This window comes from Calonectris borealis, chromosome 12 (assembly GCF_964195595.1).
Source record: "Calonectris borealis chromosome 12, bCalBor7.hap1.2, whole genome shotgun sequence".
Taxonomy (NCBI): domain Eukaryota; kingdom Metazoa; phylum Chordata; class Aves; order Procellariiformes; family Procellariidae; genus Calonectris; species Calonectris borealis.
Genome location: NC_134323.1, coordinates 2,095,115 through 2,108,914, shown reverse-complemented (window position 1 = coordinate 2,108,914; position 13,800 = coordinate 2,095,115). Strand labels below are relative to the sequence as shown.

Genomic DNA, 13,800 nt, shown 5'->3' with positions numbered 1-13,800 from the left:
TAGCATAGCTGCAAGATTGGTTTTATGCAAAAAGGAGTTCCAAGCCCAGCTTTCCTAGGCTGTTTCTAATTAAGTTTTGATTTGAGTACAACTTCAGATTATACCCCATTAAATTTTTCCCACTGATATAAAGCATCCTTTCAGTTCTTTGGAGCATACTGTACTGGTAAATGTGCTTATGCTGTCTTTAAAGATGACAGTAGGGATCTGGCTTGCTGCCGTGCAATCTGGAGATCCACTATAATCACATCCGTTTGGTTCAGAGCTACTCTTTTCAAGTTTGCTGCCCTCTCGTGCCTTTATCCAGGCACTCCCTTGAAAGCAGCTGGGTACTCGGTTCCATTTCTTTTGGCACTGTAATGTACACAGCCCCTAGGAGTTGGTGGGTTTACACAATGGCCTGGCTTAAAAATTAATTTCTACAGCTTGATTTAAAAGGTCTTTTGTGGCAGAGGTCAAGTATTGATTGAAAGCATCTCTCTTTTAGGAATAATTTTTTTTTAATGCAGTTTCTTAGTCTGCTGAGTTGAGACTTTTTAATTCCATTTTATATTAGTGCTGACCAAAGAAATCAATAGCCAACCTGCAAATAATCTATCAGAGAGAGAAAAGGCTTTTAAATGTGTTTTTCTTGTGGAAAGTAGGCTAAGGGAGCAGCTGTCATTTTGAGATTTAGCATTTGAAAGCAAACTCCTCCGAGGTTAGATCTGTACTTTTTTTCCAGTGCTGTCCACAAAATGCTAGGTAACTTCCAGTGGTTTGGATTTTTAAATGTATGAAGTTTTAAGCTTTGACTGTTGCATTTTAGGTCTGCAGTATCCCTGGATTTTCTACAATTTGTTTCTTCCTCAGTCTTGGCAAATGTTGGCTCTGATGTGCTCTGATGTGCTCTGGGATTGCTGAGAAGAAATTACAACTGGACTATATTGCCTCATTCTGAGCTTCCCTTTTGGTATTGAGGGCATGAGCTATTTTGACTTTCTTCTCCAGAAGCAGTCTGTAGCTTTGAATGAAAGGGGCAGTGCAGCAGATAATCTAGGGACCTGCTTTGACATCTCATTTCAAAAGGAAAGTGAAGGTTTAAGAGTGTGAGATTTATTTTAGTGGAATGAAAGGAGCCTTCCTCCAAACTACATGACAAAGCTCCAAACTCTTGGAGCCTGGATTGCCTGGGGGGGCCCCAGCAGCCTCATGCTGAGCAGTACAGGACTTCTTCTGTACTTTCTGGGATTGCTGATGGCATTCATGGTCACTCTCAGTACTTCACCTGATAGCATCTTGTTTGCGTTGTACGGATTTAGAGACCCTATATGCTAAACGCTCTTTGCCCTCTTTGCAGCTATCGCGAGAGTGCAGAGCAGAGGTCCAGAGAATCCTCCATCAGCGTGCCATGGATGTGAAGCTGGACCCAGCCCTCCAGGACAAGTGCATGATTGACTTAGGGAAGTGGTGCAGTGAAAAAACAGAGACAGGGCAGGTACTGTATGCAGTAACACTGCTACTTTGTTTGCAAAGCTGGAGGGGTGGGAAGGGCAAAAAAGGGGATAAAGGGACATCTTGTTGTTAGCTGTCTCTCTATACCTGAGAATATATTAAAAATGTGTGCAGTTTGAAACATCATCTACACTAGACTGAGAGTCGGAGGTGATGCGAAGAAGCTTTGCACCTACTGCGTGGCTTCAGGAGGTTCAAATGTGTAGCGGAATGAGAAGGGGAAAGGGGATAGTTAACAAGAAGGACTTCAATGAAGCAATCCCACCCTGACTCTTATTTGTAATATTCTATTACAAGCTTGACATTTCCCACATAAACTTTATCCCATTTCCATTTGGCAAATACTGACATGCTTCCTGTGTTTATACAAAACTGAATTAACATCTGCTGCTACTTAACAAAGTTTCAACAAATACTTTCATGTTAAATTGCTGTGCCCTAGCATAGCTGTAGGGGAGGAGCTATTCTACAGCAGATGCAGTAGAGCGTACACCACTGTCTTTTTGAAGTGCCCATCACAGGTTGTAGTTGGGTAATTAACCTCTCATTAAGGTTATGTGAAGGCCAAATTAAATGTGATGTTCCAGAAGAGAAAGCACATCATGCAGCTTTTGAGAACAAGCGGTAACGTCCTAGACCAACATTCTCAATCAGTACTACCTAAATGTGTTCTCGGAGTGCCAGCAGAGAAGTGGGATTAAATGAGACTTAGGACTTTACAAGGAGGAGGGCAGTTCCACATGTGTTACAATATTTCAAGCCCAAATTTTCAAATTGGGTTCTTGGATCACACACTAAAATGTCTGTTTTTGTAGGAGCTGGAATGCCTTCAGGACCATCTTGATGACTTGGTGTCTGATTGCAGAGACATAGTGGGAAACCTCACTGAGCTGGAGTCCGAGGTGAGCGGTTTTCAGCCTGGGATAAAGGGAAGAGTTGAGCATGTCATTTTGACATTGATGAGGAAAGTGAGGTTAGAGTAGCTGCAGAAATGCAGCTCTCTGGGATCAAGCAGAGACCATCCGTTCTACCCCGTACAATGTAAGTTTTCATGTGGGGTTCTTGAGGAAGAGAACTGAACGACGGTTCAGGATTTTAGGCTGGTGATTACATTCCTCCTGCTTAAAATCAGTTATGGTACTGAAGCTAGGATTTCTTCCACAGGTAACCCAGTTACCTTTGGTACAAGTCAAGATGTGTCATGGGACTTCATTTTTTGGTATTGCTTGCAAGTAGTTTTGAGTACCATATTGCAACTTCCCTGTCCCAAAAATTTTGCAAGAAGTAACTGCCAGGTGCATCATTAGAGGTTTTCAGTGAGGTCAGCAGCTTTACTTATTTTATGAAGCTGCATATTTGACTATCTTGTCCCAAACTGTTCCCCATATCTCTTAAAATTTACATTGTGCCCTAGGGAAAGCTTCCTTCCAGTGGTTACAAAATGGTTTGTTCATAACTATCGTTAATCTTTAACTCCTGCCTAGGTGTAAAGTGATTTCTAGTGCTGTAACATCCAGTTCAGAGGAGATTGGCTGAAATATCCAAGCAATGAATTTCTGTGGAGACCAGGCTCTTCCCTTAAGCTGGAAGGCTTGTCTTGCATTTGCCACATTGTCGGCAAGAATGAACCCTAGGGTTTCCAGAACTGAAGGGCAAAGCTGTCTGGATTGCATCTTTCAAAACCCTGTAAACTGGGTTGAGTTTATCTTGTTATTGCAGGTTTTTTTCAGACCCTTTTTTCTTGTCCATTCACTGTGAAAATGAAATATTGCATGTTTTCTGCAGGACATTCAAATTGAAGCCTTGCTGATGAGAGCATGTGAGCCCATTATCCAGACGTTCTGTCATGTGAGTACTCCGTAATAGTGTGGATATCTTTGGGGAGAAAACAGTGTGGGAAAGGTTAGAGGTTTTTAGTATTAGTTCTTAGTGTACTTGCTACACCTCAAAAGTAAAATCAGATGTAAGCAGTTACAAAAGTCTTTTTAATTAAAAAACCACCCTAAAACAAAAATTCTTAGTTCCATTTAGTACTTCTGCTGTTGTCAGAGCCCTACCGTAAAAGCCCTGGAATTGGAAAAATCACTCTTTACAGTGGGTTAAAAACTAAACTTTTTCCTTCCCCCTTGCCCGCAAGCAGTGTGTCTCGCCACTCCACTCTGTGCAACTGCTCAGCATTGCTGAAATAACTTCTTGCATTGCTCTAGGATTGAGTAGTTAAATAGCAATGAAGGACCTAGCTGTAATACTTCATGTAAGCATTGAGGCTCTGCAGTATGTTCTCCTGAGTCTAAAGTGTGTGTGTGCCTGAGGTGATTCTTTTCTGAACTATATCTATAAATACTTATGTGGTAGAACTCTCGGGTGGTCGGTTAATGGTGAGCGTAAGCTCACAATAGAGTGGCACTGCAAGTTCTATTATTTCCTGGTCACAGTGGGCTAAAGGAGCATAAAAATGATGACTTGTAAGAGTAGCTCATTTTTAAGCCTTTCATCTCTTCTTCAGGAGGTTGCAGATAACCAGATTGATTCTGGGGACCTGATGGAGTGTCTAATACAGAACAAACACCAGAAGGAAATGAATGAAAAATGTGCAATCGGAGTTACTCATTTCCAGCTGGTAAGCAGTGCTTTTCTCTGCTATCAGTGGAAGCCTGTTCTGTTCGTTGAGGGTGTTGACAGGAATTAGCTAATTATGAAACCCCTCCTTCTTTGAGATTGATTTCCCACTGTACTTAAAATGCTCTTGTGAATTCAGACGGTTGTGCTTGCATGCCTGGTCATAAATGGTAATTTCTGGAGATGATTTATTTTCAGGCTGTCTGTCCTTCCCGGCGTATGGTAGATAGGGTCCCAGCTTCTTCAGCAGTGCAGCGTTCCCCTTGCTTCCACATTAATAAGTTGTGGACAAAAGCATTTGCTTATTATATGATTCAACAAGTGTTCTTTTGGGCAGCACTTTTCTTTTTTTTTTTTTTCCTCAGGGTGACCAAAGTTGTTTTTCTCATTTCTCTCTTGCAGGTTCAAATGAAAGATTTTAGGTTCTCATACAAGTTTAAAATGGCTTGCAAGGAGGATGTGCTGAAACTTTGCCCCAACATCAAAAAAAAGTACGTAGCACCTGACCAAAGAGCAATCTGATTGTATAAATATGTAATAACGTTACAGGATATTTCGTGATAGGACAGAAAACGCTGGACTTCCTTTAAAGACTGATTGTTTGGTGTGTTTTCCCTTAGTGACTGTGTTCTGCAGATGCTTAAGGTAGAGGCATTGCCTGCCTCTTTAAAATTACTTCTGCTTTACTCTTGCATACAAGCCTGTCCTCTTTATTTTTCTTGCTCTGAAAATAGCTAATGATTACGATTAGTGGACTGCATGTCCCAGGGTGTTTTATGTCCTTGCTGGATTCATTGTCTTTTAAGATGCAGGCTACCGTTGTTCCAGTTGCTGATCTGGGAAGGGAAAATATCCCACTTGTTTTAGCTGGTTTATTCATTTCAGTATAAGGGTTTTTTTAATGGCCTACTGCAATGACATCAGGGTAAACTACACACAAGGTCAATCCTGTTCATGGATAGCAAGACTATTTGCATTTTGTGATATAAATGCTGTTCCCATAATGCAAAAGGATTGCTTGCAATGCCATGTAGGTATTGACCTTCATCTATTTCTGAGATTAAGAAATGACTTAAGAGCAGAAGTCTTGCTGGGCAGGGGTGTGATGGGATTTTTAATATCTTCCTGTCTGCTGATCTAGACTCCAATTAGATAGCATCAGATTTAGGTTTTAATTGTGATCCAGTTACTCTACCTAGAGCTGTACCCAGGCTACAAGTAAGCATAGATGCACAAGGACTTTACGTTGTGTTTGGATTCTTGGGGTCAATTTCTCTGCTGTGGTGATCCAACACCAATCTTGGCTGGTCTAAGTGAAGGGTGTATGAGTAAAAAGCTGTTTTCTTTTCTGCAGGGTGGATGTAGTGATCTGTCTGAGCACAACTGTGCGCAATGATACTTTGCAGGATGCCAAGGAGCACAGGGTCTCTCTGAAGTGCCGCAAACAGCTGCGTGTTGAGGAGCTAGAGATGGTAAACATGCATGAAACTCTTGATCTGCCTGCTCTTCTGGCGAGGTCCTTGAATTAAAGCTTCTTGGTTTGTCCACCCTGGAAAAAAAGGAAGCTCATTTGTAAGATGTATCTAATTTATTTTTTCCACTCTTCTTAGAACACCAGGCTCAATTGCCCTTCACGGTCAAAGTAATGATCGTCTACTTTAATGCCTTAAATATAGTCTCATGAAGGCTAAGGCAAGCTAAATGATCATTGGAATTTCAGCTAGAAGTGACTATGTTTAGTGTTAGATAGCCATGTGCTACACATGCTGATGTCCTTAAAGTCCTCTAGGAGAGAATAAAAGCTTCATTTTACAGACTGAGGAAACAAGCACAGATGAAGCAACACGACTCCAGCTGCTCTAAGTTGCTCAGTGGATAAATAAGAGTAGTATTTGTTCTGGTAGGCAAGGCTGCCTCTCAGCTTCCTGCTGCAGTGCTTGCAGCAATAAACTTGTGAGGTCTTTGTCCAGTAGATATTGTTTGGGTGTTAAAGCTTCACCTTAAGTAGGCCCATGTCAGAAGATGCAGCACTCTTGCCTTTGTATGGAATAATTCAAATGCTGGGCATCACTAAAAGCAGGAAACTTCGTTCACATCCTCCAGATCACCCAACAGATGAGTGGTTATTAATACGTCCGTTAGCTGTCACATGAAAATATTTCGGCTGTCTTGAACATTTGTGTCAATGCCCCTTTTAGGAGGAGCAGTGGAAACAACTTGCCAGCTCTAAAATTCGGTTTAAGCCCTTTCTTCAGTGTAAAAAGCCAACTGATCCAGTTGATTTCCTGCTAACACCACTTCTCACACCCAAGACCCTTAAATTCAAAGAAACTGAGCGGCGTGTTGTGAGAGTTGCTTGCTTTTTGTGAGTAGAGGGTTCTAGTTAATAGATTAACAAAGTAAAATAGTCATTAGAGTCCTACTTAAGTTCATATTGTCATTTATCCTGCAGACCGAGGATATCAGACTTGAACCAGAACTGTATGAGGCTTGTAAAAGTGACATCAAGAATTACTGCCAAAACGTGCCCTATGGCAATGCTCAGGTAATGGATTTTATTAATAATTTACAACTTAATTTGTACTTTCATTTCAGAAAACTTTTGAAGAACACTTTTGCCCCTGTGAGTGCAGCGTTAGGTTTTCATTTTGATACCACTGAAATCTTTCGTTAGTATTTTGGAGCATAATGTTTTTTTTTTCCCCACTGGTTCACAAGCATTAATATTGGGTGAATGCAATGCTGTGAGCAGTTCATTCCTCGGTTAATGCTAGTTTTAAGCTATTAGCAGCTGGTTACTGCAAATGTTGCTAAAGATTTCTTAAGCATAATGTCTGCAAGATAAGGTTTGGCGTTTTGGAGTAAGTCCAGGTGGCCCTCTTCATCTCATTAAATCTTTGTGAGAAAAGATGAGCTTAAAGCAAGTCCTGGAAATAAGCATTGGTAATGACTTTTGATAAAATCTAGGCATTGGGGACTTAACTGCATAAATCAGGTGAAGATAGCCGTTAGGGGAACACATAGCTGTGCGTTTTGAGCAGCGTATGACAGAACCATATCAACAATGTGTCTGTTGCGGTTGTAATATTGTGTTGTAGATTATTGAATGCCTGAAAGAAATCAAGAAGCAATTGAGTACCCGGTGCCACCAGAAGGTGTTTAAACTGCAGGAGACAGAGATGATGGATCCAGAACTGGACTACACACTCATGAGAGTCTGCAAGCAGATGATCAAGGTAATGGTAGTGTGCTGATTTAAGAGGGTGAGGTTGGGATATAAGAGCTCTATCGGTTTTGAGCTTCTCATAAAGGCTTGTTTACAAGACTGCTGTGTTGTTTCAGAAGTACGATTGCTTTTTTGCAAAGTAGTCGGTTTCTTAACTCTGAATCAGGCTGAGGTTTCTTCAGGTCTCTTCGAATTTACTTCCTCCAAATATCTGATCAAAGCCTGTGCACTAATAAATTTCTTCCTAACTGCCATCAGAATTGAGGAGGAAGTCTGTGCTGAGGCCTCTAATACAGTTTTCATCCAGTCGGTTTGGATTTGGATTGGCTTTTAGCAAAGGTGAAGAAGTTACGATTACAGAGAGGAGTAACATCTTCAGTTCACTGCTGACCTTGGTGCACACAGACTTTCATCAAACTTGATAAAGCAGGCAAAATCATGCAAAACTGAAAATTAGAAATGCTGGCTTAAAGTGGTACCACGTGGAAAGCAGCACTGAATGTTAATACAAGATACTCTTGCACAGTAGCCAGAATTGCAAGCCCTGAAACACTAGTGTGTGTGGTCTGGATGCACACTTGTGGCCTTCTTGAGAATGTATTGCTCTCCAGTACAGACTTATGCTTTTAGAGAAAGACCTGTAACCTCACCAAAACGGTGAGGATTAGAAGATGGAACAACCTTATCTTACACCCACAGAATTAGTTTTAACAAAAGAAATTAGTACCTTGGTCTGAATTTTGGGTAAGCTGCTTCACTTTTGACTATCTAATTCAGGGTGGGAATGGGCAAATTAGTATCAGTGAGCTGTTCTCTGCTTTCTCGTTCTGTATGGTCTTAACTTTGTCCTGAGTGTTACTAATGAAGCCTTTACCTGTCGCTTTGTCCAGCCAGCATTTATGCAGAACAGTGGTACGTGTATAGACTTAAAAGATTCCCTTTTTAGTTTCTAAAATAAAGGGGAGTGAAAGTAGTTGGGTATGAGACCTAATTTGCTGGGCACTTCTTGCTTTAACTTAAGAATAGAAAATAAAGGCAAATTGCTTTTGATACTGCCAACACAAGCTGGTGCCTAGAAGCCAGTCCATAAGCAGAGATATTCATGCCCATAGTCAATTTAGAAAGTAGCACTGTTCTTTTTCATAGGAGATGTTGGGGCTAGGGAGTGTGTCTGTGTACCTCTGGGTTGGGCAGGTGGTTATTCTCTTCCATGAATATAGTTGTTTGGTTTTTTTCCAAGTGCTTAGTGATGAAACTTGGGGTGTTTTTTTTTTTTGTAGCGGTTTTGTCCAGAGGCAGACTCAAAAAATATGTTGCAGTGTTTGAAACAAAACAAGAACAGTGAAGTGATGGATCCTAAATGCAAGCAAATGATTACCAAGCGCCAGATTACACAGAACACAGGTATCCTCTTCTGAAAAAAACGTAACTTACCTGCCTGCGCTGTTGGGTGGTCTGCATGGCTGAAAGAATATTTGCTTTGTTTTGTTCTCCTTCATGGTTGTCACTGCACACACTGACTTTACTCACTCAAGTTCTTGAGGGTCAGCATGCGTTATTGGATCCACTTTATTCCTGAAGCTCTTACCTCACAAGTTAAAATTCTGTGGTGAAAATAATAATATTTTTCCCGAAAATTAAATTTATTGGTGGTACAATGTCATCCAGGAAACTTCTGTCAAATCTCTTTTGGAGTGTTATGTTCTGTAATCTGAAGAGATGTGTAGTCTAATGAAGTTCTGTCATCTTTCCCGGTTAGATTACCGCTTAAATCCAGTGCTCAGGAAGGCGTGCAAAGCAGACATACCGAAATTCTGCCAAAATATCCTGAATAGGGCCAAGGATGATACAGAGTTGGAAGGACAAGTCATCTCATGCCTGAAGTTGAAATATGCAGACCAGGTGAGTAGAGCTGGTGCGTGCAAAGGAGAAACTGTGCAGGATTTTGCTGAGCAACAGTCACTGAATAACAAATCAAACTCGGGCTTGTGGTGTGTTCAATGTATGTAACAGGCTGTACGTAAATGAGTTTTTACGCAAGTGCTACAGAATACACAGGTCAAAATGCAAGGTGATTGATTTATGAAAATAAAGGTCGTTGAGTGGGTTAATGACTTTCTCCGCTTAATAGCGTCTCTCTCCAGACTGCGAGGACCAAATCCGAGTGATAATCCAGGAATCGGCTCTTGATTATCGGCTGGATCCCCAACTTCAGATGCACTGTTCTGAAGAGGTAGGAGAAGTAGCTCAGCAGCTACGTTTTCGGGATGAAAACTCCCTTCATGAAACAGATTTTGTTTCTTAAAACATGAACTATCCTGATAATTAAAACAAACAAAAAACACCTTTGAACTGCTTCTAGCTAGTTCTCTGCTTGTGATTTTTGTCCAGTGCAAGAATTGCAGTTTCCTGTGCAGTGCTAATATAAAGTTAATTTATATTAACTTGGATCTCATCAATACTCATGCCTATTGAAAAATACTGCTTTCCTGTTGTAAAAAAAAAAATGTGTGCTAGTTCTCTGGTCTTGTCAACCTTAGCTGGAATACAGTCAGATTTTGAGCTTTCACTTTTGAGAGCCAAATCAGCTATGTCTCAAGTATTGCTTATTTCATATCTTAGCATTATTTCTATGCTGTTTTGCTCCCTGCCATCCTCTCAGTACAGTAATACTGGCTTCGTGCTGTTGGGTTTCGAAGGGTATGCATATTGCATGAGCCAGGCTGCGTTTGGCTCTGGGGATATCTGGGGAGGAAAGTATCTCATTGTGTGTCCTCCAGCTGCGCCCTGCGATGAACTAATGTATTGAGATATAAATGTGCTAAAAGGCAGAATAATTGTTGTGAACTACTTATGTTAAAATACCTTTTTCAAAATAGATTTCCAGCTTGTGTGCGGAAGAAGCAGCGGCTCAGGAGCAGACTGGGCAGGTGGAAGAATGTCTGAAAGTGAATCTGCTGAAAATAAAAACTGAAATGTGCAAGAAGGTACAGAAAATAAATTGTATGTGCTCTAAAAGGCATCCCGTCCCTGCAGAAGTCGGTCATTTTTCCAGATCACAGCCCAGGCCATATTCTAGCTAGTATGAAGCCAGAGCTCTGCGAATTTTCTTACGCATCTCAGTTCTGGCCTGCAGCGATTCAATTCAATTTCAATTTGCCAGTGAAAATTGTGCCGACAGTGCCTCCTTTGCAATTCCAGGCTTTGATCCTTTCTTGATTATGGTTGCCAAAGTTTCTTGTTATTAATCTGTTTTCTGTCGCTGTCTCTGTTGCAGACTTCCTGAGTGCTGGGTGTGACCTAGGCACTGGCTATGATCAAGGGCTGTATAAGTTGCCCCCATGGCTATGGCACCTTATTTCAGTTCGAACTGAAGTAACCCTGGCATATCGACTTTGTATTTTAGATTAATATGGGTATTTTAATGACCATAACTATGGTAACCCTTATAAACCAGGACATTTAATCCAGCCTAAACCAGCATTCACAGCCTCATCCAGGGACAGTGGTGTTTTTTCTCATGATTTAAAAAGAAACATTGAGCAGTATGAGTTTTGTTCTCTCTCCTTTTTTTGAGATGTACTTGTAATTTCCCCCCCCTAGGAAGTGCTCAACATGCTGAAAGAAAGCAAAGCGGATATATTTGTTGACCCAGTGCTCCACACAGCCTGTGCCCTAGACATCAAACACCACTGTGCTGCCATTCCCCCAGGGAGAGGACGCCGTAAGTGCTCCTGCTTTTACTCTAACCTCTCAGTCCTGAGGGCCTTAATGCTGGTAAGAGAATGCAGCTTATCTTAAGTACCAGATCTTTTCGCCAGTCCTTTGTGGGTGATGAAGTGGAATGGCTGCAGAGGTGGTAGATGCCACTAGAAGATGGCTATCAAGAAGTCCTTCCTTGTGCCCAAGGTGGGACCAGTTCTTCAATCCTGATATAACGTCCTTGCAGCCTTATTAATGAGTATATTTTATATTCTGTCATTCATATGATTACTGACAATAGTGTGTGATACCGGATCCGTAACCCTTCTGTAAAATCCCTCCTCAGTTAAATCCTGTTGAAAACGAGCTCTTAATACACATGGACTGAAGTACATGTATCACTTCACACGGGATACAGCTCCCAAGCTTACTTATCACAGTGTTATATCAGACTGCATCAAAAGCTTCCCTGGAACTAAACTGCTTCTCTTACAGAAGCAAATCAATTTGGTTTCACAAGATTCATTCTTAGATAATCCCCTTGGTCCTTCTTCCTTTATGTCAGTCTTTGTCCATGGTTGGCTTTTTTGTTTCAGTATTTTTGACAGACAACATTAAACTGAAGTCCTTTGATCCTCTTTTTTCTTCTCTGCTTAAGTATGCCAGTTTTTTCTTTTCCGATATTACAGAGGGTAATCTTACCATGTTTGCTAAGTTCACGTAGCAGCTAAAGGCTTTGAGACTTCATCAGCTGTTCCAAGTCCCCTAAGACTGAGTTCATCAGGTCAGACCACTTGAAACATCATTTATTTAAGTATTTCCTACCCCATTCTTTTCCTGTTTGAGGTCAAGCTCTTGCACTTTGTTAGTGCTGTTACGTTAGCTAGCTGGATAGTATGTATGGCTGTTTAAGGAAAGCTGGTGAGGAAAAAAGTTCTGAACTTTCGCATCCTTCTTGAGTTTATCTGGCATTAAAAATAGCAGCCAAGTATTTTCCTGATCATTATCTTTCATGCTGGTTACTGAATGCCTTTCTGAAATTCTGGATATCCTTTATTTATTCCTGTTTTGTGTGTTTTTGATGAGTGTTCTGACGTGTTTGCACTGAAGGTATGCAGAAGTCTGTAGCTCAGAGAGGGATCTGCCTCTCAGTGTTTGAACTGACAATTGTGTTTAAAAAATCTGGAGTTAGTTTAAAGTTTGCAGCCTGTTTGCTATGAACAAAATAACTCTTCACTGCAAAGCAGAAAGCGTCCAATTAGGGATTATTCAAGTAAGGCAGTATAAGTATAAAATACAAAATTTTATGTCAGTGTCTCATATGAGCATATAAAAGAGCTTATGCATTAGCCAAGGCGCTCCGTAGGCACCCAGAACATTGTGATCCCATTTCCTTTGCACAGGACTGTGCGAAAACTCAGGAAGTTAAACCTTTCCAAAATGTTTTGTTGATCAAAAGAAACTCCTAACAAGTCTAAGGAGATACACTGTATTTTTTCCTGAGCTGAATTTGATCTTAGTTCTCTATAAAGGATAGTGGCATGGAACTTAGAATACAGCTCATTGAAGGTGCAAATTTGTAAGACTTGATAAAATCACATGAATTACATCTTACATACATGGTGTAGTTTCTTTTTGGAAGTCAAAATTCCTTGCACCTGAAAATGCAATATTAGTCATGAATCTTAGTGAAATTGCTAGCTTCAAGGGTACAACAGGGCTTTGTATACAGTCTGTCAGGCTGGCTAGTCTGTTTAGAAAGCTGCATAACCATCAGCCTTTAGTAGAATTGAAGCGTCCCTTTCCAGCAGCCTTTCCGTAGCGTGTTGTTGAAGCCACTGTTTCTATTTTGTAACACCATCTTCTCCGCATTACAGAAATGTCATGCTTAATGGAAGCTCTGGAAGATAAGCGTGTGAGGTTGCAGCCTGAATGCAAGAAACGCCTTAATGATCGTATTGAAATGTGGAGCTATGCTGCAAAGGTGAATATGTAAAGGATTTCAGTAAACTACTTCCTTTTTTGCGTTGGATCTTTCTGTTGCAAGCTATTTATGAAAAACTTCAACTGTAATGAAATTCTTGTCTCTGAAGTCTTGCATTTTGAGTTTGGCCCTGAAAAATTGAAATCGGGTCTCCTTTTTTGAACTTGTGTATCTTCTGCTCTCAGTGTCTGGGATGCATCCTCAACAGTGCAGAATTAAACTGTCTTTTGTGCACACAGGGCTTGGTCTCCTGTAGAGAAGGTCTGGGGCAATGAAGTAGGGTCAGCAGAACTTCCCGTTACAAAGCTGTCTCCTGAGCAGCAGTTCCTTCAGATGCATCATTGCAGGCCTGCTTGTTTGTGGCTCAGGCCAAGTCTGACGATGACAGGAGGCAATAGCAGTGCCAGAGACTAAACCTGATAAGTGCCAAGGCTGAGGGTTACGTGGAAAGCACAGCTTGGCTCATTTATTCCCTTCTCACCTCCAGGTTGCCCCAGCGGAAGGCTTTTCTGACCTTGCCATGCAAGTTATGACCTCTCCGTCCAAGAATTACATACTGTCTGTGATCACGGTCGGCATCTGTGTACTCTTCCTGATCGGCCTGATGTGTGGACGCATCACCAAGCGGGTGACAAGAGAGCTCAAGGACAGGTAGAGCCTGGATTGCCTGCTGAAGAAATGCCTGCCCAGTGCCCAGTTTTGTACAGCCCTCCTCTGTATAGTCTACCCACCCCCTCTTGTGAGAGGAGAATAAAAAAAAAAAAAAAAAAAAAAA

The 13,800-nt window shown here is 41.2% G+C and overlaps 1 protein-coding gene across 3 annotated transcripts in view; it reads left to right on the top strand.

The window, feature by feature from the left end:
* Positions 1 to 13,800, top strand: part of GLG1 (golgi glycoprotein 1) — an 81,903-nt gene extending 68,103 nt beyond the window's left edge. For 2 of the 3 annotated variants that reach the window (XM_075160956.1, XM_075160958.1), the window contains 15 exons: positions 1,340 to 1,477; positions 2,310 to 2,396; positions 3,280 to 3,342; positions 4,001 to 4,114; positions 4,516 to 4,604; positions 5,468 to 5,585; positions 6,566 to 6,658; positions 7,212 to 7,349; positions 8,620 to 8,743; positions 9,099 to 9,241; positions 9,471 to 9,572; positions 10,219 to 10,326; positions 10,943 to 11,063; positions 12,919 to 13,025; positions 13,513 to 13,800. In XM_075160956.1, the coding sequence (XP_075017057.1) occupies positions 1,340 to 1,477; positions 2,310 to 2,396; positions 3,280 to 3,342; positions 4,001 to 4,114; positions 4,516 to 4,604; positions 5,468 to 5,585; positions 6,566 to 6,658; positions 7,212 to 7,349; positions 8,620 to 8,743; positions 9,099 to 9,241; positions 9,471 to 9,572; positions 10,219 to 10,326; positions 10,943 to 11,063; positions 12,919 to 13,025; positions 13,513 to 13,680 (1,713 nt within the window). In that variant the 3' untranslated portion in view covers positions 13,681 to 13,800. Of the gene's footprint in view, positions 1 to 1,339; positions 1,478 to 2,309; positions 2,397 to 3,279; positions 3,343 to 4,000; positions 4,115 to 4,515; positions 4,605 to 5,467; positions 5,586 to 6,565; positions 6,659 to 7,211; positions 7,350 to 8,619; positions 8,744 to 9,098; positions 9,242 to 9,470; positions 9,573 to 10,218; positions 10,343 to 10,942; positions 11,064 to 12,918; positions 13,026 to 13,512 lie in introns of those variants that run through there. The other variant, XM_075160957.1, reaches the window with a different exon arrangement.